General features: G+C 44.1%; 1 protein-coding gene across 1 annotated transcript; it reads left to right on the top strand.

The window, feature by feature from the left end:
- The first annotated feature begins 12,347 nt into the window (after positions 1-12,347).
- On the top strand, positions 12,348-17,230 carry LOC120547374 (extracellular calcium-sensing receptor-like). Its single transcript, XM_039782922.1, has 8 exons — positions 12,348-12,388; positions 12,883-13,177; positions 13,279-13,568; positions 13,833-14,128; positions 14,867-15,072; positions 15,207-15,428; positions 16,116-16,239; positions 16,332-17,230. The coding sequence occupies exons 1-8, from the start codon at positions 12,363-12,365 to the stop codon at positions 17,228-17,230; spliced, it is 2,358 nt and encodes a 785-aa protein (XP_039638856.1). The 5' UTR covers positions 12,348-12,362.
- Positions 17,231-26,657: the final 9,427 nt, after the last annotated feature.

Below are 26,657 nucleotides of genomic sequence, written 5' to 3'. Positions count from 1 at the left end.
TAGCATAGCGATCATTACTCACCGGGAAATGAATTGTCTACAACTCTAAACAGTTGCCTCTTCTTCATCCGTGTTCAACTTATCTGTCAGTTTTCTGACTTCTGACTTACTTTTCTTCATCTACACACACACACAATGCATCAGTCGAGGAGAATGCACAGAGATTGGTACCCAGGTAAGATGACCACTCCAATCGGTTTTGCACGCTGAAAACAGCATCTAACAAATGCTGCTTCAATTAAAGGTACAGTAACACATATACAAGTTGTAATTTGACTTAAAGGAACACGCCGACTTATTGGGAGTTTAGCTTATTCACCGTAACCCCCAGAGTAAGACAAGTCGATACATACCCTCTTCGTGTCCGTGCGTGTTGTAACGTTGTTTGACGGCCCCACCGGTAGCTTAGCCTAGCACAGAACCTGCAGGTAACTGGTTCCAACTAGCCTACTGCTCCGAATAAGTGACAAAATAACGCCAACATGCTCCTATTTACGTGTTGTGATTTGTAGAGTCACAGCGTGTACAAAAAACAACGTAACATGAGACACAGCCATCTTCTAAACGTAAACAAACCGGGAACTATACTCTCAGACAGGCTTGCTGCAAAGCAAATCATTCCGCCCAAGTACTATATTCTCCGCCTGAGAATATAGTTTCTGGTTTGTTTACGGTTAGAAGATGGCTGTGTCTCATGTGACTTGTCTAACTCTTGGGGTTACGGTGAATAAGCTAAATTCCCAATAAGTCGGCGTGTTCCTTTAAGCTTAGGAGAAGCTACTTTTGGTGCTTTCTTCACATGGAAAATATTACATTTATAATTTTAAATTAGAGAGACACATTTAGAACACAAATAAATTATATACAGTTAAATTCTTAGAACAGATTAGAAATAACCTGGGATTTAACTAACTATAGTTACACAAAGCACAAAGCATGAATGATGATCAGTACGTTAAGGACCCTGGCAGTTGTTCTTTCGTTATGTGACGACAGGCTGGGAAAAAGCAAAAAACTTCTTAGACGTTCGGAAATTGCTGCAAATTGAATTATAATTTTCGGCCTGTTCTAGCACAGTGTCGGGAAACCTGATCTATATACTACCTATATTAATAATACGTCCAAAACGGCAGGCATTACGGCACTCGGGTACACGACTGTGTGTCTGGGCAAGGCTAGACAGAAACTCCAATAAACCGTGTTTTAGAAGACGTGTGGCTTTATTGATGGCCGTTTCTGTAAAACTGAAAGATACAATACAAAGCATGTATCAATATACTGCACACATATGCATATAAAATATTATTGACATGTAAATAGGTCTATGTATGAAATAACCGTTCACTTAATGGAGCTCAGCGTAAATTCAGTCAGGGAGACTTCTATTCGTGGTCCCTCCCCCTTTACCGTCAGCTGGGCGGCGGGTGTTACGGTTCTGTATACCAATTAGAGTCTGGCACTTATGTTCTAACCAATCACAGCTGACTACCGTGTTTTAAAGCTGTCCTCTCTCCTGCTTCTGTCAGTTGTTTTTCAGACTTCGGTGCGATTGGTGGGTTGGCTTATGGCACTTGTGTTTTTCCTGTGTTGCGTCGGGTTCGGCGCTCTCGCTATGTCGGATTCCCAGTCTGCTTCTTTGGGGGTCCCGGATCCTGTACGGGGGGTTTCTCCTGTGGTTTGTGCTGATTCTCTGGATGGGGACGGAGCTCCCGCCTGGCTGGGATTCCCGGGTCTTGTTCGAAGGGGACGGAGGTTTTGCTGCAGGATCTTCATCTTCGTGGGATCACTCCGGCTTCGGGGCTGGATTCTCCTGACATCCGGGAGCTGGCGGATGTAGCTGCGTGCATCTCTCCGAGGGATGTGCTGGCTGTACCGGCGGCGGCTCGTGGTCGGAAGCGGACCAGGAAGGCGGATACTCCTCCCTGCGCCCCGCCGAAGCGTCGCGGTGGTGGTTCTTCCCGCCAGCCTGCTGCTGCTGCTGTTCCTGGTGGTTCCTCCGAATCCGGCCTTATTCTCGAGTCTCTACAGGCTCTGGGCAGATCGATGCAGTCTCTGGATGCGAGGCTGCTGGCTGTGGAGGGCTCCTCGGCTGCCGGTGCTTCGGTGACTGTTAATGCCGCTCTGGCTTCTGCGGCACTGCCGGTGCCCAGTTTTTCTCAGCCGTCTGTGTCGGCTCCGGTTGATGTTACGTATTCCCTGGCTTCGAGTGTGGCATCGTCAGCTATGGGTAGGCCTTATATCTCCGAAGCTGCTAATGTCTCGGCCAGGATGAGATCTAAAATTCTGCTGAGGGAGGACATTAATTTAGTGAGCCTTATTTTGCCATCACCGGAGTGTGATATGTCTCTAGTCTCCGGGGAAAATTTCTCTGCAGTGTTTAAATCTGCAGATCCCAGGCTTTCTAAAGAGCTGTCGATCGGGCAGTTTGTGGTGGCTTTCGGGATCTACCGGGATGTGATTTGTTCTGTGTATCCGGACCGGAGACAGGAGTTTGATGCGTATCTGGCGCTTATCGCTGATCTTAATTTGAGGTATGGTAGGAATGTGTTTTATCAGTACCACAAGGCCTTTGCCAGGAAGTCTGCTATGTATATTGCCCGATCCAATGTCCGCCTGAACTGGTCCATTCTTGACACTGAGCTTTTGATCTTGATTGCGGGGGGTTCCCCGGCGTTGGCGTGTGTGACTTGCAGCGTTGCTGGACATTTTGCCTCCTTCTGCCCTAGTGTGGCGTTTCAGCGTGATGTAGCCGGAGCGGGTCCGGTGCAACGGGCTTCTCAGAGTAATCCAGTTCCTGGTGTGGATTCCCGTGGGCGTCAGGTTTATAATCCTAGATATACTCCCATTTATAATGAAGGTGTTTGTACGTACCCCAATTGCGTTTTCCTTCATATCTGCAGCGACTGCCGAGATGTGCATCCCAGGTCAGTCTGCCCCCGGCGCCCAGCTCCAGCTCGGAGGGGCAAGCAGCAGTTGCGACGTGGTTCAAAGACATTTTGAAGATTCATCCGTCCACTCCAATAAATGTTCCGGCTTTGGCATTTGAACTGTCGTCTCATCCTAATTCCATGTTTGTGGATCATGTTCTCTCAGGACTCTCTCAGGGTTTTCGGGTGGGTGTGCTTTCCTATCCAACTGTGACGCATGTATGTAAAAATCTTCTTTCCGCCGTCCGTGTCACTGCTGTTGGATGCCGAGGTCAAGAAAGGGTATGTCATCGGGCCGTTTGCTTCTCCCCCATTTTCGGTGTTCCGTACTAGTCCTATTGGTGTAGCTACTCGTAAATATTCAGGTAAGAAGCGGCTGACTTTTGATTTGTCTGCTCCGCGCAGCGGTGAGATTGCTAGCGTCAATAGCCTGATATCGCCTGTGCCTTTTTCTCTGCATTACGCTACTGTGGATAATGCCATCAGGCTGATTAAAGTGGCTGGTAATGGGGCTTGGCTCTCTAAGGCTGATATCACTGACGCGTTCAAGATCGTGCCCATTCATCCTTCCCGGTGGCCTCTTTTTGGTGTTAGGTGGGATTCCAAGTATTATTTCGGGGTGCGGCTGACTTTTGGGTGTCGGAGTAGCCCGTGTATTTTCAACCACATATCGGAGGCTCTGTGTTGCATCCTGCTTAACAGGGTTGGGGTGCCGTCTGTGCTTCATTTGCTGGATGATTTTCTGCTCGTTGATCCCCCTCAGGATAGTGCTGGCTCGACCTTTGGCAAGCTCCGGGCTTGTTTTCAGTCACTTGGTGTGACTCTGTCGGAGGCTAAAACTATTGGTCCCGATACCCGCCTGGAATTTCTCGGCATTACCCTTGATTCGTTCCGTATGGAAGCTTCTCTTCCGCTGGAGAAATTGCAGCGCATCCGTGGGATCGCTGAGTCTTTTCTTGGTGCGGGTAGCGTGACCAAACGGCAATTGCTTTCGCTTCTCGGTCATTTGAATTTCGCCATGCGCGTTATTCCCCAGGGCCGCTCTTTTATTTCTCGGTTGTTGGATTTGGCTTCCTCTGCTTGGTTTGCATGATGTCCTGTCCTTGGATGACGGGTGCCGCTCTGATTTGGGTTTCTGTTTTCGTCTTTTGAGTGAATGGAATGGGGTTTCTTTTTTCTATGATGACATGATGTATTCCTCCGACGCGTTGCGGTTGTTTACCGACGCTGCCCCGTCTGCGGGTTTTTTTTTTTTTTTCCTCGAGCAGTGGTTTGCGGGCCACTGGCCTTCCGAGTTCACAGTGTCAGATACTTTTGCGCTGTACGAGATATACCCCATTGCTGTAGCATGTCACGTATGGGGCTGTCATTGGTCTCGGAAACGCATATCAGTACTTTGCGACAATCAGTCTGTGGTCAGCATCATTAATAGAGGGCGTTCTACCTGTAATAGAATTATGCCTTACATGAGACACATCACTTGGTCAGCTGTTATGAACAACTTTATTATCACTGCCCGACATGTCCCTGGTCACTATAACACAGCAGCTGATGCTCTTTCTCGCTTTCACTTTCAGACCTTTCGGAGCCACTGCCCCGCAGCCAGCCCGGTACCAGTAGTGCTTCCCTCTCTGGTAGATTTAGCGCTGTATTAAACCAGGTACCCTTACGCGCTTATGTTGATTCTGCCAGGTTTTATATGAGGAAGGGTTTGGCTGAGTCAACATTAAGAACCTATGATTTCGCCTCGTGTACTTTTGCATTTTTTTGTGTTTCCATTGATGTTCCACTAAAACCAGTTCTCATCAATACGGTTTGTGCTTTTATTTGCTTTTGCACTGATACTCGTAAGTTTAAACATCAGTATACTCGTGGGTTGCTTGCAGGCATACAGTTCAATATCAGATGTTATGATCCCTCGTTTCCTAGCCTGTTTTCCAATCCCGCAATTAAATTGATTCTAAAAGGTATAGCTAAGGTTCATCCTTCAGCTCCTGACCTTAGACAGGCTATTACCCTCAGGATTTTGCATGTTTTGGTGTCGACGCTATTTCCTCCTATGTTGATTCTTTATTGGAAGCTGTGTTCTTTATGGCGTTTTATGCCTTTTTGCGGTGTAGTGAATTTACCACTCCATCCAAGATCTTCAATTCCAACCGAGATATCTCGTTTTCTGATTTAACCTTTCATTCCCGACATTACAGCTTGCAACTCAAGCATTCTAAAAGTGGCAGCTCTTGTTCAGTCATTGTTGCCCGTAACGATACACAGTTTTGCCCATTTAAAGCTATGATCAAGTATCTATCTTGCAGGCCTCAGAGCAGTAACTTGGCACCCTTATTTGTTATTCCAGGGGATTTTCCTATGTCGAAATGTTGGTTCAACCAGCATTTGAAACTTGTTCTTATAAAGGCTAACATTTCACCGAAGCGTTATACAAGTCATTCATTTAGAATAGGGGCTGCTACTACTGCTGCTAGTCAGGGTGTCTCCAGTATGTCTCTTCAACAACTTGCACGGTGGGCTTCCTCTGCGTACTCTTCATATATTCGCCCTGATGTAAAGGACGTCATCAATAATCAGAGATCTCTGAAACCTTGATGAGGTAAGATTGCATATAACTGGTGGTGGCGCATGTTTGGGTGTTTTCTCAAATGGTATTCCTGTATTGTTTTACAGTAGTAGTTATTGTCCCGGGGTTCCTGCTGGGTTCCTGATGTGAGGGTGTCCAGCTCAAATTGCAGTGTTCTGTTTTATAATTACAGGTGCCGCTGTCTGCAGAGGGTCGTGTTGCTCCCTGCCTGGATAGCCAAGTTCGTGCCAGCTGAATTGCCGATGGTTTTGTTTGTACCGGCCTGAATTGCCGATGGTGTTCGTACCGGCCTGAATTGCCGATGTTTTTATTTGTACCGGCCTGAATTGCCGATGTCTTTATTTGTACCGGCCTGAATTGCCGATGTTTTTGTTTGTTCCGGCCGTATTGCCGATGTTTTTATTTGTACCGGCCTGAATTGCCGATGGTTTTGTTTTTACCGGTCTGAATTGCCAATGTTTTTGTTTGTACCGGCCGGAATTGCTGATGTTTTTGTTTGTACCGGCTTGAAGTGCCGATGTTTTTATTTGTACTGGCCTGAATTGCCGATGGTTTTGTTTGTACCGGCCTGAATTGCCGATGGTTTTGTTTGTACCGGCTTGAAGGGCTGATGTTTTTATTTGTACCAGCTTGTATTGCCGATGTTTTGGTTTTACGGCCTGACTTGCCTTGGGTTGTTGCAGTTACTTATTTCGTGGGGTGGAACTTTGGCATAGTATGGTTAAGCGTTTATACTACTTCTTCTCTGATTAAGTAACACATTTTATTCTAGGTCACCATACAGTCGTGGCGGCTATAAGGTATGTTACTCACATCTTTATTCACTTAAGTCTTCTATTTTTGGGGGATGTGTTTGGTTTTCCTAAACCAAAGAATTGTATAGATACCCTTCCAATGGAGACTAATCTCCAAATAATTATGTTTCAAATAATGTTCCAAATACCTATGTGTATGTACTTGGTTTCTCTTATTAAATGTTTGCATATCTGCAACGGAGTCTCTCCTGATTGAAATGGAGCTCAGCGTAAATTCAGTCAGGGAGACTTCTATTCGTGGTCCCTCCCCCTTTACCGTCAGCTGGGCGGCGGGTGTTACGGTTCTGTATACCAATTAGAGTCTGGCACTTATGTTCTAACCAATCACAGCTGACTACCGTGTTTTAAAGCTGTCCTCTCTCCTGCTTCTGTCAGTTGTTTTTCAGACTTCGGTGCGACCCGCCTCCTCCCCTTTCTCCTCCCGGCCTTTGGACGGTGTTCTCCGTCTTCTCCTGGCTGTCGGCTCTCGTTCGTCTTCGGCTTTTCCTTGCCACCACCAGTGTCTGGTTTCCATTGGGGGATGTGTTTGGTTTTCCTAAACCAAAGAATTGTATAGATACCCTTCCAATGGAGACTAATCTCCAAATAATTACGTTTCAAATAATGTTCCAAATACCTATGTGTATGTACTTGGTTTCCCTTATTAAATGTTTGCATATCTGCAACGGAGTCTCTCCTGATTGAAATGTAATTAACATTATACTTGAATGCCCATGCATTTTGCAGTACATGTATTTTAACTTCTGTCCACAGGTAACTTGGAAGGTAAGTATTTTTTATCTGATCTAGCATAAGTATACAGCATGGTAAGTAACTCAAGTTAAGTATTAACATAGGAATGTACAGCTAACTTAGCACACACCTCAATAGGAATGCTCCTTAAAGCTAGCTGCTAAGTCGAAAAGTGAAGCAAAAAAACGTGTATTATATATTCATCTAGCAACTGATAACGTTCCTTTTTGCAGATTAATTTCACCATGAAAATACTCATTCTAACATTTTGCATCTTTACTTACGGACATATCGGGCCCTAGCTTGCACTCAGCGCAATTGCCTTTGTACACCGACGCATGTATCATTCCTATTTTGCACCCTACGCACAGCGGACTTTTCCCTTCACAGAAGCACATCGGTAAATTAGGGAATGTATTTGCGCTGCAGGGGGCGGTTCAGCGAAAAGAGGAGGCGTGTTCCGGCGCAAACGTTCTCTGGTGCTATTTTGCAGTTTCAGAAAACAATTCCGCCACTGACCAGGAAAAACCTGGTTTAAAGTCAGTGGCGCGTTATTCAGATGCTATTTTAGGGGCGCATACTTGGCTGTAATGTAGCGTCCGCACAATGCGCATACACTTTGCTTCTCTCATCTAAACGGTGAGAGAAGCAAAAAGCTAAAAGGGAAAGTGAAAGACAACGGCGATAATGTGAGTCAACTTCGGTCGGGCTATTAACACATGGAGACAATTACAGGATTGTAAATGATTCAAAAATGACTCCTAACTCTAGCTGCATTATGAAGTTCCTCTCGATACGGGTTCCTCTCATCAAATCACATCATCAGGTGTTTGAATAGATCAGGAGGCACTTTACAGTACAGTCCTCAAAAAGTCGCAGCATTCTTTGTGGCTTGTTGTGTTTTACACAACATTTCCATGAATCATGGATGTGTTGATGACATAAATGAGGAAATATTAGAGGAATTGGAGGAGATGGAGTGGGGGGAGGAGGAAAGGGCACAACAGGTGCAGGTGGTGCTTTGGAGGCCCACGCTGCATGGCTGCAGCAATCCTCTCCAGACTTGAGGAGATGCGCCTGAGAGGAGCAGCAACGTTACTTTGCCGCATCCCGGACAGCTCCCGCTGGCATGCGGCAGGCAAATCCGCCGTCATAATAGCAATCCGCCATGGAACAAGTGCGCCTGCTCTTAAAGGGAATGAGAGATGACGCTCTGATTGGTTATTTTCACGTTACGCCCAAACCACACCTAGCTACTTCAGACCAACCCATTTAAGATTTGCGTCGGGCGCAAGACTCATTTATCCCACCGGTAAAATAGCAACAGCAGCCGAGATCCGCCCACAAAGCTACTTGTGTTTTGCGTTTCATACTTGCGTTTCAGATCGTTAAAATAGGGCCCATCATCTCCAAGGCTTAAAGGTCCCATGGCATGAAAATTTCACTTTATGAGGTTTTTTAACATTAATATGAGTTCCCCCAGCCTCCCTATGGTCCCCAATTGGCTTGAAATGGTGATAGGTGTAAACCGAGCCCTGGGTATCCTGCTCTGCCTTTGAGAAAATGAAAGCTCAGATGGGCCGATCTGGAATCTTGCTCCTTATGAGATCATAAGGAGCAAGGTTACCTCCCCTTTCTCTGCATTGCCCGCACAGAGAATTTGGCCAACACATGAGAGAGAGACATCATGGCTTTCAAACGAGAACAGTGGCAGTTGGTCAAGGCCAATTCCCCACTCTCCACCTTGCCCCTCCCTCTGTCCTCCTCAATAGCTACAGACACAGAAATGGCACATACTAAGGAAAGCTCATTGTGGGACTGGCTCTAGTGGCTGTAATTCTGCACCAAGGCTGAATTTCGGGAAAGAGACTTCAGATACAGTATTAGGGGACCACTAAGGTCTATATAAAAGCATCCAAAGAGCGCCATGTCATCGGACCTTTAAACGAAAGGAGAAGACTGTTTCACATTCACACAGTAGCTTGCTCTTTGTTCAACTGACAACAAAATGGAGAATGGAAAGCGAAACTTAAGAATACCTTAGCTCTACCTAAAATGTCCACTAGATGTCAGTATATGCAAAGCATAAACAGGGATAACAGAAAAGATAATATTTAAAATAACTATATATTATATATCCAAACAAGCCTTTGTGATAAAGTTGAAGATTATATATAATATTTATATAAAACACTTTACAGCTGTCTGCCATTTACCACTGGAAAAAGCTGGTTGCCCCCAGAGCGGAGGACCTGTATTTGAACCGGGATGGCACGGTTCCGGCGCGTTGCCCTTTCTACTGTACCCATTTCACTACATAGATCCAAAAGCACAGCTTTAGGGAATTTAAATCGGCATATTAGCCAGTCATCGTTATGGTCCCTGAAGTCTTTTTCTCTCCTGATTCTTCCATTGGCGTAGTCCTCCTGCAGTGCCAGCAGTGCCATCATGCAGCATTATGCATGGGCAGTATTTCTGTTTACAACAATTTGTGATTGTTAACAGCTTGCCAAAAATCACAGCATCAACTAGTGGTATCCCCCACCCCGAAATACAATTTGGAAACACATTTTTCTTCATGCAGATTTTGTCATGAACAGTATTAAAGTTTGGACCGATAACGAGGACATTAAGTGTAACGATTGCATGTGAGCTTAACGTCTGTATTTTCAGACTTTGACATTTGATGATATATGCACAGTACCCTCAGAGCCCTACGACGTCGTCGACGACGTCACACGGCACCTCCGATTAATATTTAGATAATTTAATGAAAGTTTTATTAATTTTCTTACCGTTTTTTTCCAGCGAAAAGCTAACGAGCTAGCCATCATGGGGGTGTCTTTGTTGTCTTCGTAGCCTGAAGGTTTTATATCCAGCCTGGAACTTGTGCTCCTTTTTGGAGTTGTTCAGCAATAAATCCAAACTTACATCCAAGATTTATCCACGTTACGTCCATAATTTATCACATTTTCGGTCATTTCTGCCGCTAGCTCGATGCTAGCTGCCATTTTGAATATCCCATGATGCTTTGCAAGAATGTGTTTATGTTTTTCAACCAATGGGAAGGCAGGTCCATCACACAAAGAGTATATAGCGGAAAAGAAAGAAATCCGAGCGAGAACAAAGAGTAAAGTGAAAAAGAGAGAGAACTACGGTCTATGGCCGTTCTACAGAGAAGAATGGCGTCACTGTTTAGATATTTGGGACACATTTGGGCCTTTTTTTGAAGAAATGTAAATAGTTTGTCATTTATATGAGTTATAATGTTCACTATGTTTATTTTTGCACTGGATGACTCCAAATATATAGGATAACTGTTTTAGACAACACAAATGCTTGTGTAGCATTGCTGTGTGTGTGATATCAATAAATTTGACATTATTATTTTGATTATTGGCAAAAGCGTCTGGGCTGTATATGCAAATGTATATATTTTGTCAACTGTATAAGTTATAATGTTTATTTCTTCACAGTTTGACACCCAAAACATATGGAAACTGATTTAGACAGGAGATTGGCTTAGCTTTTATTGTTCTGTGTGTGATATCAATAAATATCTGTGAGATTCATTTTCCGTTTTATTTATTTATTTATTTGTTTTTAAGGTCATACAACCTTTTTCTTACATTCAATTGACCTCACTACAGCACAAATATTCTAATAGCCCAATATTTCCTGAAAAAAATGATGTACAATGATTGACTATAGACAACAGGGTTGATGTCTTACAAGCTTTTTTAGAAAATAAAACCAGACGGACAAGGAATTGTAAAAATGGCCTTAGGTTCCTGGACGTTAAGCACAAAACGGGGCTGAAAATGTCCATACGCCACTTCCCACGCAAAAGTTGTAATTCATAAAAAACAAACTTGACGGGAGAATGTGCGGTCCTCCACGCAAACTCTGACCCATGCATATGCACATTTTGGAGACAATGGGAATTGGCAACACAAATGGTGAGGTGGTGAACTGAAGTCAGACTGCAGAAAGTAAAAGTGTGAATAACGATTACATGTAATATTTTCAAGTATTGATGTCTCACGCACATATTTTCTCTCCATATCATCCACATTATCATGAAGATTAAATCCAGCTGTTTTATTTGCGCTTGTACTGAGTGATAATTGTTCCATAAACACCGTGTAAAATCCAACTCAAATCGTAAATCCATTCGTTCTCAATATTTAATCTCACTGTCACAGAGTCCGCTACGGAGCGCAGGAGGAGGAGATGGCCCAACTGCATGGAATACAGGATAGCATTTAAATTCCCTAGAATTAAATAACTGCGGAACACAGTGTAAATGACTAAATATCTGTCTTTAATGAGGCCAAGCCCATCACCTTCAGCATGCTGATATTCTGTGCAGTCAGGGTCACCTTTATCCCTGCATATCTTAGCTCTCCTGGGAAATTTACTGTGGCTGTGGAGATATTTGCCATTCTGGCCTCCAGTTTCGGATTAATACTGTGTAAATTTGCTCCAAAGTGTTTTATCCTATTGTTTAAGCCAGAGAGGAACACCAAGAAACATTTAATGAACAAAAATCAATCCTAAGATATCTGAGGTTTGGAAATAGTTAAGATGGCAACATACAGTATGTAAACTGTGCACATCCAACAAAGTCTTCACCTTCACTTTCACATTTTGTGAATGTCCTTTTACTGTTGATGTTTTATTTTATAAATATTCTTTCATCATGGGTTGAAAATATAAAAAATTAAGTGAATAAATTAAGTCTAAATTCACAACATATACTTTCATTTATTATAAAATAATTTTCTTTTACAAATAATTTCTGTATTTGCATTTTTTTAAATTGGATTGAAGGTGCACATTTGTTAGGCTTAACTCTAATATAAGCTAAATCAAAGCCAAATAGATGAAATGATAGGACTGGATGAGGCCATCCTCTCTCTGATGTAAAGTAAACTGACGTACAATAGAAGGAGGGAAGGTTTTGTCTGAAAATTTATAAAACACACATGCCCACATGCTCACAGTTGAGGGATGGAGATCTCCGCTCTCTGTATTGGCCTGATCCTGTCTCTGGGTTTGTGTGAGCTGAACTCAGCTCTTGCCTTGAATGGTTCTGAGGATGATGTTAAACAAAGGACTGGGTTTACAGAGGATAGGACTGGAGCTGGGGTCAGCACTCAGACTTCATCTGTGAAATGTAAGCTCCAGGGTACCACTCGTCTCCCTGTGTTCTCAATGGATGGTGACTATATTATTGGGGGTGTTTTCTCTATACACCACTACATGCACACAGTGAAGCATAACTACACCACCATGCCTGAGCCACTAAGATGTACCAGGTTAGTATGAGGGAGAAGTGGGGGATAAGAGGATGTTAGACTGTGTGGCGATAGAATTGTTCTGATTTGTATCATGTGCTTACAATTGTGTTGCAGGTTTTGTGTTGGACTGAACAAAAAAAATATATTTCACATAAAGTGCAATTCAGTATTTAGTCATATATATTGCAGGTATTAATTCACATATTTACAAATTCGAGTTTGATATGAAAAAAAAATTGTTTTGAATATTAACTGAAAATGTATTTGTATTTAAGATACAAACAAATTAAGAGTATTGAATATAATATTTTTTTATCGTTTTTGACTCATATTTAGTCCTTTGAATTTTGGTGTTCAGACACTCTTTGATGCCTATACAGTATTTTGTTCACATATGGGCAGATATCAGCCATTGTCAATAACTATGTATTGCAATTTCCCTTTATTATTACAATTATTTCTCTTTAAGTTGTGATTGTCCTTGATTAAGATACTTGAGTGTCTGTGTGCAGCATTAACACCCGTGAACTGCGCTTCTCACGCGCAATGATCTTCGCCATTGAGGAGATAAACAACAGCACGGAGCTGCTGCCAGGAATCAAACTCGGTTATCACATCTATGATGCGTGCGGCTCGGTGCCCGTGGCGGTGCATGTGGCATTCCAGCTTTCAAATGGTCTGGACACGGTGTTTTACACCAGCGACAACTGCTCACAATCTGGTATGGTGAAGGCTGTCGTTGGTGAGTCTGAGTCCACACCATCCATCAGCATGTCGCGCATCATCGGGCCCTTTAACATTCCTCAAGTAAATATTCTTAATTTCTGAAAAAAAAAATGGAATAGATACCATGCAGTGCTGATTTTTTTGTGTGTCCCATTAATATTTACCCTGTTATTTTACTTCAGGTGAGCTACTTTGCCACTTGTGCATGTCTGTCCGATAAGCAGCAGTACCCGAATTTCCTCAGAACAGTCCCTAGTGATCAGTTCCAGGCTGACGCGCTGGCCAAGCTGGTAAAACACTTTGGCTGGACTTGGATAGGTGCTGTCCGGTCAGATTCGGATTATGGAAATAATGGTATGGCGTCTTTTCTGGACGCAGCACGCAAAGAGGGGATCTGTGTAGAATACTCAGAATCTTTCTATCGGACCCACCCACGTAGCAGGATCCAGAAAGTAGCTGACGTTATCCGCAGGTTTGATGTTCCCTGTGTTGACACTGACCTTCTGCACACAAAAGCAAAACAAAAATGTTCTGTAAATTTTTTTATGTTCCGTGTCAAATTGGAAATGTTTCTTTTTTTTTTATTACATTATGTATTACTGATATTGTTATAAAAATGGTCAGTCAGACAAAATAGCCTTCTAAAGTGTCATATAGGCACCAATGTTTGTTTGTGTTTACTTTCTTGATAGGTATTTTAAAACGTATACTGTATTTATTTTAAATGTCTCTCCAGGTCGACAGCTATGGTTGTTGTGGCATTTACATCCCCTGTAGACCTCAGCATCCTGCTGGAAGAGCTGTCACTTGAGCCTTTTAAACCTCGCCAGTGGATAGGCAGTGAATCCTGGGTAACCGCCCCAGACATGCTGAGGTTCAGCTTCTGTGCTGGAACCATCGGATTTGGCATTCAGAAATCTGTAATACCAGGTGTGAGAGACTTCTTGCTGGATCTCTCTCCTTCTAAAGTGGCTGCCTCTCCAGTGCTTACTGAGTTCTGGGAGGATGCATTCAACTGCAGGCTGGGAAAAAGTGAGACATTTTTATTTATGTTTAACACATTTTTTTTTTGTTTTTTTATTGTTTGATTGCAGATTCCTGTGTTTCTAGTTCTATTAAGGCTATCATACTGTCAGTGATATCAGATCATTCAATTTATTTTAAACACGTCAGGCCGTTCATGTCAGTATTTAATAAAATAAATTTGTTGCCTTTTTTAAATGTCTGATGACTGATTTGTGTTGTCGTGAGCTAGCATAAATAAAGATAATAAAAACTAAAATATGTCCTGATACAAACTGAAACAGCAACAATTTGAAAACAAAAAGGCATATCTGCAAAACAGTGCTTTGAAATGTGTTGTAAAATAATGTTTTACTAATAAATTATAACAATGTAGATATATGGATTTCTGCAAGGCACGTTTAGCAGGTTAAAAAAACTAAAAGACAACAATACAACTAGAAGGGTGTTTGGAGAATGCAGACCACCATTTCTTGCAATGGTAACGAAAGTGAAAACTAATTAGCGTGTTTGCCCCGTGATTCGGCTCTGATCAACAATTTAATGGGGTTTTCCCCTGGCCCATGATACAAACTTCTACCAAGTTTCATTAAAAGCAGGCCTGTTGTACTCCTGTTGACAAACAGACAAAAAAACTCAACCAAAAACATAACCCTCCTGCCCGAGGTAAACTAATAAGAAACACATAGGGAAGAATAATAATGTAATATCACATATTATTGTCAAGGCCTTTGTCATGTGTTTTAGGTGCAGCCATAGACGAGAGATTATGTGATGGAACTGAAGACATAAAGACACTCCAGAGCCCGTACACTGACACATCTCAGCTCCGGATCACTAACATGGTATACAAGGCTGTTTATGCAATAGCTCATGCCATTCATAAAGCAGTGTGTCAGGAAACAAATTCTACAACTCAGTGTGACACATTTACCCGGTTAGAACCCAAAGAGGTCAGTTGAAAATAAGTTGAAACGCCAATTCCCTTTTTTTGCCATGATGTACCTTTTCTGACATAAAATATTTGTTTTATTTTATGTTATTTCCTTGCTCTCCCTCACTGTTTATCTTTATTTGATCTTTACAGGTTCTAACTCAGCTGAAAAAAGTAAATTTTTCCCGAAATGGTTATGATGTGTCGTTTGATGCCAACAGTGATCCAGTGGCCCGGTACGAACTGGTTAACTCGCAAAAAAGTGAGAGTGGCAGCATTAAGTTGGTGACAGTAGGGCAATACGATGCATCACTGCCGGTGGGCCAGAAGTTCCAAATCAACAGAAACCTCACCTGGGTGGATGGTGGCACACAAGTAAGAAATGAAAAGCAATAATTTTACATAAATATGGTAGCCTGGTTGACACCAGACCCTTCCCAGTTGTAACTGAGAGTGGATCTGGGAAAGGTTCATTGACAGTTCAATTCCAAAGGGGCGTCAATAACGGACGCCGCTCAAATGCCTCTGGGCGCATTGGATAGTTCAACCAATCAGTCCAACAATCCGGGTGACGTTACGCTTCGGTAGCCGTTATGTTGAATGCAAACAAAAAGCTGCTCGCTGTCGCTGCGCTATCGTCGTCGCGTAAAGCCCGCCTCAACCATTGTGATTGGTGTAAAGCCCTCCTCAGTGGTTGTGATTGGTGGCTCGATTTTGGGGACATTGGAAATGGGTTTGAATGGGCTCTTCGCCAGACTGACTTGCAGAGCAAATCTCAAATTTGCCGGAAGTTCGTCCGGGTTTACCCAGGCTATAAATATGGTGATCTTGTAGGGTCTGATATGTGTACATTGGACACATTTTTGTTCATTGTAATTGATCCTAAAATAAATAAATGAGGTGAAAAATATATAAAAACATGTAAAATAAATATATTTATATATATGACATATTTATAAATATGTCAATATAGTTCAATAAATAATTTTTTTAATCCTTTTAATCCTCAGTGCTTCAGGGCATATATGAATATGTATGAGTTTGTTTCTCTCTATGTGCCAGGTTCCTGTGTCAGTGTGCACTGACAGCTGTCCTCCTGGAACTCGTAAATTGCTGCAAAAAGGAAAACCCATCTGCTGTTACGATTGTATACTGTGTCCTGAGGGAGAGATTAGTAATGCTACAGGTATTTTTTTTTCTCCTATACAAAGCCGATGTACTGTACAAGATCACTATACAGTATGACTTCTAGACAGCCTTTTTGTTTTATTTTTTCAGATTCCCCTGGCTGTTTTCCTTGCCCCAAGGAGTTCTGGCCTAATGCAGAGAGAGACACTTGTCTCCCCAAACCTGTAGAGTTTCTTTCCTACAACGAGGTCCTAGGAATCATCCTGGCTGCATTTTCAGTTGGTGGCGCCTGTCTGGCCATTGTAACAGCGGCTGTGTTCTATCGTCATAGGACATCACCGATTGTCAGGGCCAACAACTCTGAGCTGAGCTTCCTTCTGCTCTTCTCCCTGACTCTATGTTTCTTATGTTCATTAACTTTCATTGGAGCACCATCTGAGTGGTCCTGCATGCTGCGCCACACAGCGTTTGGGATCACCTTTGTCCTCTGTATGTCTTGTGTTCTTGGAAAAACAATAGTAGTGTTAATGGCCTTCAAAGCTACACTCCCAGGTAGTAATGTCATGAAATGGTTTGGTCCTCCACAGCAAAGAATGACTGTAGTGTCTTTCACGCTTATTCAAGTCCTAATATGTACTATTTGGTTGGTTCTTAGTCCCCCTTTTCCAATGAAAAACCTAACCATATACAAGGAGAGAATCATCCTGGAGTGTGCATTAGGCTCAGCTGTTGGGTTCTGGGCTGTGCTCGGGTACATAGGCCTACTGGCTGTCTTTTGCTTTGTGTTAGCTGTCCTAGCTCGGAAATTACCTGATAATTTTAATGAAGCCAAGCTCATCACCTTCAGCATGCTGATATTCTGTGCAGTCTGGATCACCTTTATTCCTGCATATCTCAGCTCTCCTGGAAAATTTACTGTGGCTGTGGAGATATTTGCCATTCTGGCCTCCAGTTTTGGACTAATACTGTGTATATTTACGCCAAAGTGTTTCATTATATTGTTTAAGCCCGAGAAGAACACCAAGAAACATTTAATGAATAAAAATTAATCCTAAGATTCTGGAGGTTTGGAAATAGTTAAAGGAGAATTCCGGCCAATTTTTACATTCGCTATAAACATGCGTGTACTTTCGATTGACAAAAACCCCAACCTGAACCTGCTAGCTGATAGCCGTTAGCTGCTAGCTGCCGTCCGGTGAGTGTATGATTATCCCAGAAGCCTGGCTGAATACACTCACCGGACGGCAGCTAGCAGCAAACAGCTATCAGCTAGCAGGGCAAGCTAGCTACCGGATCGAGACAGGGACCAGGGTAGGTGAATTTAAACAATGTCTGAGTTGAAAATGCATCTTGTTGTCACGTAAGGGCCCCATTCATGTTGCACAGACATTTTGATTGCATTTTATGTCTATTAAGAGGGAAAAAGGCACTCTAAAACTTGCCCTGACAACTGCCATTTTAGCTCAGTGGAAGCTCATACATGTAGCTGCAGCTTCTCCGTGTTGCCTGCACTGATTCGGGTCGGGGGTTTTTCAGTCGAAAGTACACGCATGTTTATAGTGATCAAGATTAACGTAAAAAAAAATCTCCTTTAAGTTGGCAACATACATTATACAGCTTATGCTGTGCATTTACCTTTTGGATATAAATATTTATATTCACAAGTTTGTTTAACATCAAATATTTTCCTAATTATAATGTCATTTTGTGAATATCCTTTTAATATGTCTCATTTTAGAAATAGTCTGTCATCATTTAACTGAAAATATAAAATAATGTGAATAAATAAAGTCAAAATGCATAACAAAAATGTGTTGTAGTGAGTTCTGTCTCAACATTTTGATTAAATCATTACTTGCAGTTATTGGCATATGCGCTAACAGTTAACATACAATGAATCAGATATACATTTCGAATGCATTCTGTAAACATACTGTATTATCATGGCTATGCTGCCGCCTGCTGGTAGGGCTGTACATTACAACTTGACCCACATTCACTTAAAGGGGCACTATGCAGTTTTGGCCATTTCTTTTCTTTCGCTTTTTGCTCGCAGGTTTCTCTATAGAGCTCCCCCAACAGCTTCGGAATAGATATTTGGCAGCTCCTATGTTTACTTGTGTCTGACTCCTCGCTCGGTCAGTCTGCTGTTTCCTCTTTCTCTGTTCTTCTGACAATGCTTTCATAGCTTTCTGATTCTTTTTTGCCGGCTCAGCCATGACGATAGTGTGAAAAACTCCATCGCTACCTTGTTAGCCGGTTCCTGAATGGGCGCGTGTGTGCAGTGCCTAAAGCAATTTGTTTCATCGCGAGACCTTATATCACGCAATACTTCCTGACGCCGGCCAAAAGTTGTAAGGGTGGTTTTTCCATTCACAGGCGCTAGGGGGGAGCGAGACGACCACCATTCAACCCGAAAAAAGTCATATAACCATTCCAATGACTCCGAAGCTGTTCAGTTAATGTAAATTATGCTATAATATAGTTCCCCTTTAACTACGGTGCCGTAAAGTAGATACCCAATCAGATCTCCGTGATCTGTGTAACAGCAATACAGTGGGACGTTTGCCTTTACCAGAACAACAGTATATGAGCTTACATTCCATCATTACTGAGATTAAATTATAGGTTATATTTGCACTGAACAATGCTAAACAGAAAAGTAACTCTTGCAGCGAACATGAACAGATGTTTGCATCTCAAACCTACGGCCGCCTTCATCTCGTGAGGTTATCGTTGCCATCGTGTGCATGACGTCAGAGCAAGTCGGGATTAAGTCGGACACAAATCTAACCAGCATGCATTGGGCGGCGATCGCGGTGATCGATTCTGCGCAGACCTGGCTTATCTCGAATGAGCCTATATAGAAGCACTTTTCCAGTGATGGCTGAGCATACTACGCAGCCTCAAACTGACCTTGATGACGTAGATGTGACGTGAGCAACCTGTCTGAAAGTTGTAAGTCTTCTGGTAGCTGTGCCAAGTCAGTGTGGCGAAGAGCCATTCAAACCCATTTCCAATGTCCCCAAAATCGAGGCACCAATCACAACCGCTGAGGCAGGCTTTACAACAATCACAACCGTTGAGGCGGGCTTTACGCGTCAACGATAGCGCAGCGATAGCGAGCAGCTTTTTGTTTACATTCAACATGACGGCTACCAAAGCCGTGCTTCACGTGCTCGGCCATGACGAGCGACCGGCAGGTCAGTCTGACATATGCCGATTTCATGCCGGTCAATGCTACAATTAACTGACAACATAAGTTATACGAGTTACAGTTCTCAAGGACGCATGCACACACGGATGCGACAGCACAGTCTCTTTTTCCTTTCTCTCAACTTTTCTGCTGTGTGTGGCGCGTACCCACTCGCTGTGTGAAGCGCCTGTCCGCGCTATTCTCGCACGTGTAGATAACCTCGTGAATTAACCTGCAACATGTCAGCTGTTTGAAAATTCTTCAGCGTGTGTGCAGAAGATAAAAAGTTTGCAATATGCAACACCTGCAAGGAAAAAGTAGGGCGTGGAGGGACCACACCAAAAACCAAAATCACATTTTTTTAGTTGGATATTGAATGTGAAAAGCGTCACCCGGATCGTCAACACAGTCTCACTCCCTACTCGTCAAATGTATGACGCATGGTCAAGAACCCTGGCGTCAAGTTTCAACGAAAGAGGTGTATCCTTGACGTTATTTTTCGACGAGGGGGTCCGTCAGATAGACATTCATGTTATTCCCTCACCGTCAAATACCGACGAAAGAAAAAAACGAAATCTGTGACAGTTATTATTGGTATTTTTAGCCCAATAACCGCTGTTTTAATCAACATTATTCACGAGATATTATCATGGTTTATATGTATTTCTTTTAATGTTATTCCATCCATCCATCCATCTTCGTCCGCTTATCCGGTGTCGGGTCGCGGGGGGAGCAGCTCCAGCAGGGGACCCCAAACTTCCCTTTCCCGAGCAACATTAACCAGCTCCGACTGGGGCGTTCCCAGGCCAGGTTGGAGATATAATCCCTCCACCTAGTCCTGGGTCTTCCCCGAGGCCTCCTCCCAGCTGGACGTGCCTGGAACACCTCCCTAGGGAGGCGCCCAGGGGGCATCCTTACCAGATGCCGGAACCACCTCAACTGGCTCCTTTCGACGCAAAGGAGCAGCGGCTCTACTCCGAGCTCCTCACGGATGACTGAGCTTCTCACCCTATCTCTAAGGGAGACGCCAGCCACCCTCCTGAGGAAACCCATTTTGGCCGCTTGTACCCTGGATCTCGTTCTTTCGGTCATGACCCAGCCTTCATGACCATAGGTGAGGGTAGGAACGAAAACTGACCGATAGATCGAGAGCTTTGCCTTCTGGCTCAGCTCTCTTTCGCGCCACAACGGTGCGATAGATGGAATGTAATACCGCACTCGCTGTTCTCGACCAATCTCCGCTCTATTGTCCCCTCACTCGCGAACAAAACCCCAAGGTACTTGAACTCCTTCACTTGGGGTAAGGACTCATTCCCTACCTGGAGAAGGCATTCCATCGGTTTCCTGCTGAGAACCATGGCCTCCGATTTAGAGGTGCTGATCCTCATCCCAACCGCTTCACACTCGGCTGCGAACCGATCCAGTGAGTGCTGAAGGTCACAGGCCGATGATGCCATCAGGACCACATCATCTGCAAAGAGCAGCGATGAGATCCCCAGCCCACCGAACTGCAACCCCTCCCCACCCCGACTACCCTCGATATCCTGTCCATAAATATTACAAACAGGATTGGTGACAAAGCGCAGCCCTGGCGGAGGCCAACCCTCACCTGAAACGAAGTCCGACTTACTGCCGGAACCCGGACACAGCTCTCACTTTGGTCGTATATAGATTGGATGGCCCTGAGAGAACCCCCTCACCCCATACTCCCGCAGCGCACCTCCCACAGTATCTCCCGGGGACCCGGTCATACGCCTTCTCCAAATCCACAAAACACATGAAGACCGGTTGGGCATACTCCCAGGCTCCCTCCAGGATCCTTGCGAGAGTGAAGATCTGGTCCATTGTTCCACGACCAGGACGGAATCCGCATTGTTCCTCCTCAACCCGAGGTTCGACTATCGGCCGAACCTTCCTTTCCAGCACCTTGGAGTAGACTTTACCAGGGAGGCTGAGAAGTGTGATACCCCTGTAATTGGCACACACCCTCTGGTCCCCCTTTTTAAAAAGGGGAACCACCACCCCGGTCTGCCACTCCTTTGGTACTGTCCCAGAAGAGGCGTGTCAACCAGGACAGCCCCTCCACACCCAGAGCCTTGAGCATTTCTGGACGGATCTCATCAATCCCCGGGGCTTTGCCACTGTGGAGTTGTTTGACTACATCAGTAACTTCCGCCTGGGAAATCGACGACAATCCCCCGTCATCCTCCAGCTCTGCCTCTAACATAGAGGGCTTATTAGTCGGATTCAGGAGTTCCTCAAAGTGCTCCTTCCACCGCCCTATTACCTCCTCAGTTGAGGTCAACAGTGTCCCATCCTTACCGTACACAGCTTGGATGGTTCCCCGCTTCCCCCTCCTGAGGTGGCGAACAGTTTTCCAGAAGCACTTTGGTGCCGACCGAAAGTCCTTCTCCATGTCTTCTCCAAACTTCTCCCACACCAGCTGCTTTGCCTCTTTCACGGCAGAGGCTGCAGGCCCTTCAGACCTTCGCCGGGACCCTGCAACTGCCTCCGGAGTCCTCTGGGATAACATATCCCGGAAAGACTCCTTCTTCAGTCGGACGGCTTCCCTGACCACCGGTGTCCACCACGGTGTTCGTGGGTTACCGCCCCTTGAGGCACCTAAGACCCTAAGACCACAGCTCCTCGCCGCAGTTTCAGCAATGGAAACTTTGAACATTGTCCACTCAGGTTCAATGCCCCCAGCCTCCACAGGGATACACGAAAAGCTCCGCCGGAGGTGTGAGTTGAAAGTCTGTCGGACAGGGGCCTCCTCCAGACGTTCCCAATTTACCCGCACTACCCATTTGGGCTTACCAGGTCTGTCCAGAGTCTTCCCCCACCCCCTGACCCAACTCACCACCAGATGGTGATCAGTTGACAGCTCCGCCCCTCTCTTCACCCAAGTGTCCAAAACATACGGCCTCAGATCAGATGAAATGATTATAAAATCGATCATTGACCTTTGGCCTAAGGTGCTCTGGTACCAAGTACACTTATGAGCATCCCTATGTTTGAACATAGTGTTTGTTATAGACAATCCATGACTAGCACAGAAGTCCAACAACAAACATCCACTCTGGTTTAGATCAGGGAGGCCGTTCCTCCCAATCACGCCTCTCCATGTGTCTCCATCATTGCCCACGTGCGCGTTGAAGTCCCACAGCAGCACAATGGAGTCCCCCACTGGAGCCCCATGCAGGACTCCGGTTAAGGTCTCCAAGAAGGCTGAATACTCCGAACTCTTGTTTGGTGTATATGCACAAACAACAGTCAGAGTTTTCCCCCCCACAACCCGCAGGCGTAGGGAGGCGACCCTCTCGTCCACCGTGGTAAACTCCAACGTAGCGGCGCTCAGCCGGGGGCTTGTGAGTATCCCCACACCCGCCCGGCGCCTCACACCCTGGGCACCTCCGGAGAAGAAAAGAGTCCAACCCCTATCCAGGAGTATGGTTCCAGAACCGAGACTGTGCGTAGAGGTAAGCCCCACCAGATCTAACCAGTAGCGCTCCACCTCCCGCACCAGTTCTGGCTCCTTCCCCCACAGAGAGGTGACGTTCCACATCCCCAGAGCCAGCGTCTGCTGCCCGGGTCTGGTCCGTCGAGGCCCCTGACATTCACTGCCACCCATTTGGCAGCGCACTCGACAGCGGTTCCTCCAACAGGTGGTGGGGCCATGGGCTGGAGAGATGGGAGCCACGTAGCTTTTTCGGGCTTTGCCCGGCCGGGCTCCGTGGCAAACCTGGCCACCAGACGCTCGCTGACGAGCCCGCCATCTGGGCCTGGCTCCAGACGGGGGCCCCGGGCTTCCTCTGGGCAGGGTCACTCCATCTCTACCTCGTTGTGTCATAGGGTTTTTGAACCATTCTTTGTCTGGCCCCTCACCTGAGACCACTTTGCCTTGGGAGACCCTACCAGGAGCACAAAGCTCCAGACAACACAGCCCTCAGGGTCATAGAGACACACAAACCTCTCCACCACGATAAGGTGATGGTTCCCGGAGAGGTGTGGATTTACTTTATTATATTTTGCTGTGGACAATTTATCTTTTCCCTCTTTCACGAACTGCAACAAACACTAATTGACACACCTGTAGAACTCCATTCACATCAGCGATCTAATTGGCCAGCTGATCAGACCACTCCCAATAAAAGGAGGCTAGATCTCTTACCAGGGGGGACAACGCTCTGGATGGATGGACGTGCCGTGTGCTGCAGCGGCCTGACTTGCTGATCTTCTTTGCCCTCGGTGTTGCTGCTGACGGGATCTCCTGTGCCCTGGTGGAACCGACTCCCAAACTCTGCAATGTCAACGCTCACAAAACTCTGACTAAAGGAAAGTGGTCCTTTTCTCCCACACTGATGAGTGTGTATGTTTTTAGCATTTGAGCTAAAGGAGCCGTTTTTAGTCGTTTATTTCTGTGAAGGTGCCAGATCCAGGGGCCGATGGCAGAGCAGCGGTATCGGCAGTATTGTTGATGGGCCCACATGAAGTGATACGAAAGGAAAGTTGTCACTCTATAGTCACCTGAGACTGTTTCAAGGTTGCCGGGCTACGAGCAGGCTGCACATTGATTTTACAATTTCTCCAATAACAGAAGCAGAACAGCACCACAGAATTCCTGGTCCCGTATCTCTGGATTGGAATAGACTATTCGAAACCCCGCTTGTCCTTCTTCACTGTGTTGGTGTGGCCCGGAATCCGAATCTAGATTAATTTAAAATTAACAGACCCAAACCAATCTGTTACATTTACAGTTAATATTTTACTTGAACAGTGAAGTTCAAGTAAAATGAATTTGTAGTGCAACCTGAAGCCAGATGTAGCTATCAATCCAACAACAAAATAAAGTCACCTTCAGGAGGAATACAAAAATAAAAAATGTAAGTAAACAGAGCAAGTGCAAAAAGAGTAGTGTATGAGAGATTAACCTGTATTTGCTTCTTTTTTTTAACAGTAGGTAATATGAATATGCTCTTGTTTAACATCCAAGCTCTTCTCCCTTTAATTTAACTTTTATTTGTATCTAAAGGCTGGTTAAGCACAGTAGGGAGGAGAAGTTGGACAGTTTTTTTTTTTGTCTCGTTCCAGTGAATGGCACATCTGGGTGATGGTGTTGGATATGCGTTAGCATGTTAGATGTATTTCCACTCACATACCCAACAACTGCTGAACAACGCCAACACACAGTCCTTGTCTTACTGTCGCCACTCTCTCGCTTGTAGCTTACTACTGTAACCGACCCGAAGACGGAAGTTTTCGAGGCAGGGACTAGTGATGTGCGGATCAATACTAAAGTATTGATATTTACGATCCCAAAGTCTCCTGCTCTAGTATCGATTCTCATAAAAAGATCGATATTTAAACTCAGTAATTTGGAGTGAGTGTTTATAAGTAACTTGTAGTCACCAGAAAAGTCTAATTATATCAGGTTAGGTTAAGGAACTACTTCTCCTTCCGCCAGTCAATTGTGTGTGCACTGCGGCTCTGTGACTGTTCAAGAGTTCCCCAGAATCCCAGCATTCTTACAACAAGCTAACAGAAAGCAGTTTGTTCAAATAGAAAATATTAGTGAAACATGAAGTAAGCTATCCTAATGAAATAAATGGAACAATGAGTAGCTTTCCCGAGATCAGTGCTAAGAGTGTATTGAGAGAGGCTGCATATAGCCCATAGTTAAAACTAATAGAATTTAGAGGGATCTTTTTCGTCCGCCTGGACATCATACTGACATCATACAACAACTCCTAGTCATGGCAGGGCGGACAATAGACAAAAGAACAATTTCTACCTCCATCTGTATTCTTTACTTCCATCTACACTCCATTTGCACTGCTTACTGTGACTACTGTGTTATACGATAATTAGATTTTTAATATAGGTTTAATCTATGTATGTTTCATAGTTTTTTTTTTTTTCTTTAAAAAAAAAAATTTTTTTTTTTTTTTTTTTTATTTCCCCCCCCCCCCCCCCGGTTTTTTTTTTTTTTTTATAAAAAAAAAAAAAAGTGTTATCGCACATCACTTGCTTTTTTTTTTTTTTTAATTTTTTTTTTTTTTTTTTTTTTTTTTTTTTTTTCCATACCAACCTTTTTTTTTTTTTTTTTTTTTTTTTATTTTTATTTTTTTTTTTTCTTCCCTTAGGGATGGCACCAGGCGGGAAGGCAAGGCAAGGCTCCAGGCTGCAGCCATACAGTCTCAAAGTTTTCCCAAATTTGCGATCTTAAAGGCGGGTCCTCTAACTCTTGTGGGTCGCCACTCGCCACCACTCGCCATGCTCGTCCTTTCGTGCTGCTATCTTTGACTCACTCACTGGACCGTCGACCTGACAAAAAACTGCATGTAGCCGGAGCTCGACTAGCTTCAGAGCTAAGGGGAGCTACAAATTAAATGTCCCTAGAACTCGCGTATCTAACAGTAGTTCCGCATTATATTAGTTCTGCATAACATTAATTAATTTGCAGGCAAGTTTTAAAAAACGTCGTTTTAGCTAAGTTGGAGCTCTACATGTAGCTGTAGCAGCTCTGTGTTACTAGCACCAATTTGGCTCGTTTTCTTTCTATCGACTGTACTAGCATATTTATAGCAATCAAGATTAACGTAAGAATTGGCTGGAGTTCTCCTTTAAGATGGCAACATACAGTATGTATGCTGTGCACATCCAACAAAGTCTTCACCTTGTCTAAAATAGGTTATTTTTGCATTTAATATTTTCTTAATTGTCATTTTGTGAATGTCCTTTTAATGTTGATGTTGTATTTTATAAATATTACTTCACATCACATGGGCTGAAAATATAAAAATTAAGTGAATAAATTAAGTCCAAATTCACAACATAAACTTTAATTTATTATGAAATATTTATCTTTTAAATATTATTTCTGTATCTGCATTTTTTTAAATGGGATTAAAAGTGCGCATTTGTTAGGATTAACTCTAATGTAAGCTAAATCAAAGCCAAATAGATAAAACGGTAGGACTGGATAAGGCCATCCTCTCTCTGATGTAAAGTAAACTGACGTACAGTAGATGGAGGAAGGATTTGTCTGAAAATCTATAAAGCAGACATGCCCACATGCTCACAGTTGAGGGATGGAGATCTCCGCTCTCTGTATTGGCCTGATCCTGTCTCTGGGTTTGTGTGAACTGAACTCAGCTCTTGCCTTGAATGGTTCTGAGGATGGTGTTAAACAAAGGGCTGGGCTTACAGAAGATAGGACTGGAGCTGGGGTCAGCACTCAGACTTCATCTGTGAAATGTAAGCTCCAGGGTACCACTCGT

This window comes from Perca fluviatilis, chromosome 2 (genome assembly GCF_010015445.1).
Source record: "Perca fluviatilis chromosome 2, GENO_Pfluv_1.0, whole genome shotgun sequence".
In the NCBI taxonomy this organism is placed as follows: domain Eukaryota; kingdom Metazoa; phylum Chordata; class Actinopteri; order Perciformes; family Percidae; genus Perca; species Perca fluviatilis.
This window is presented reverse-complemented; position numbering and strand designations above follow the sequence as displayed.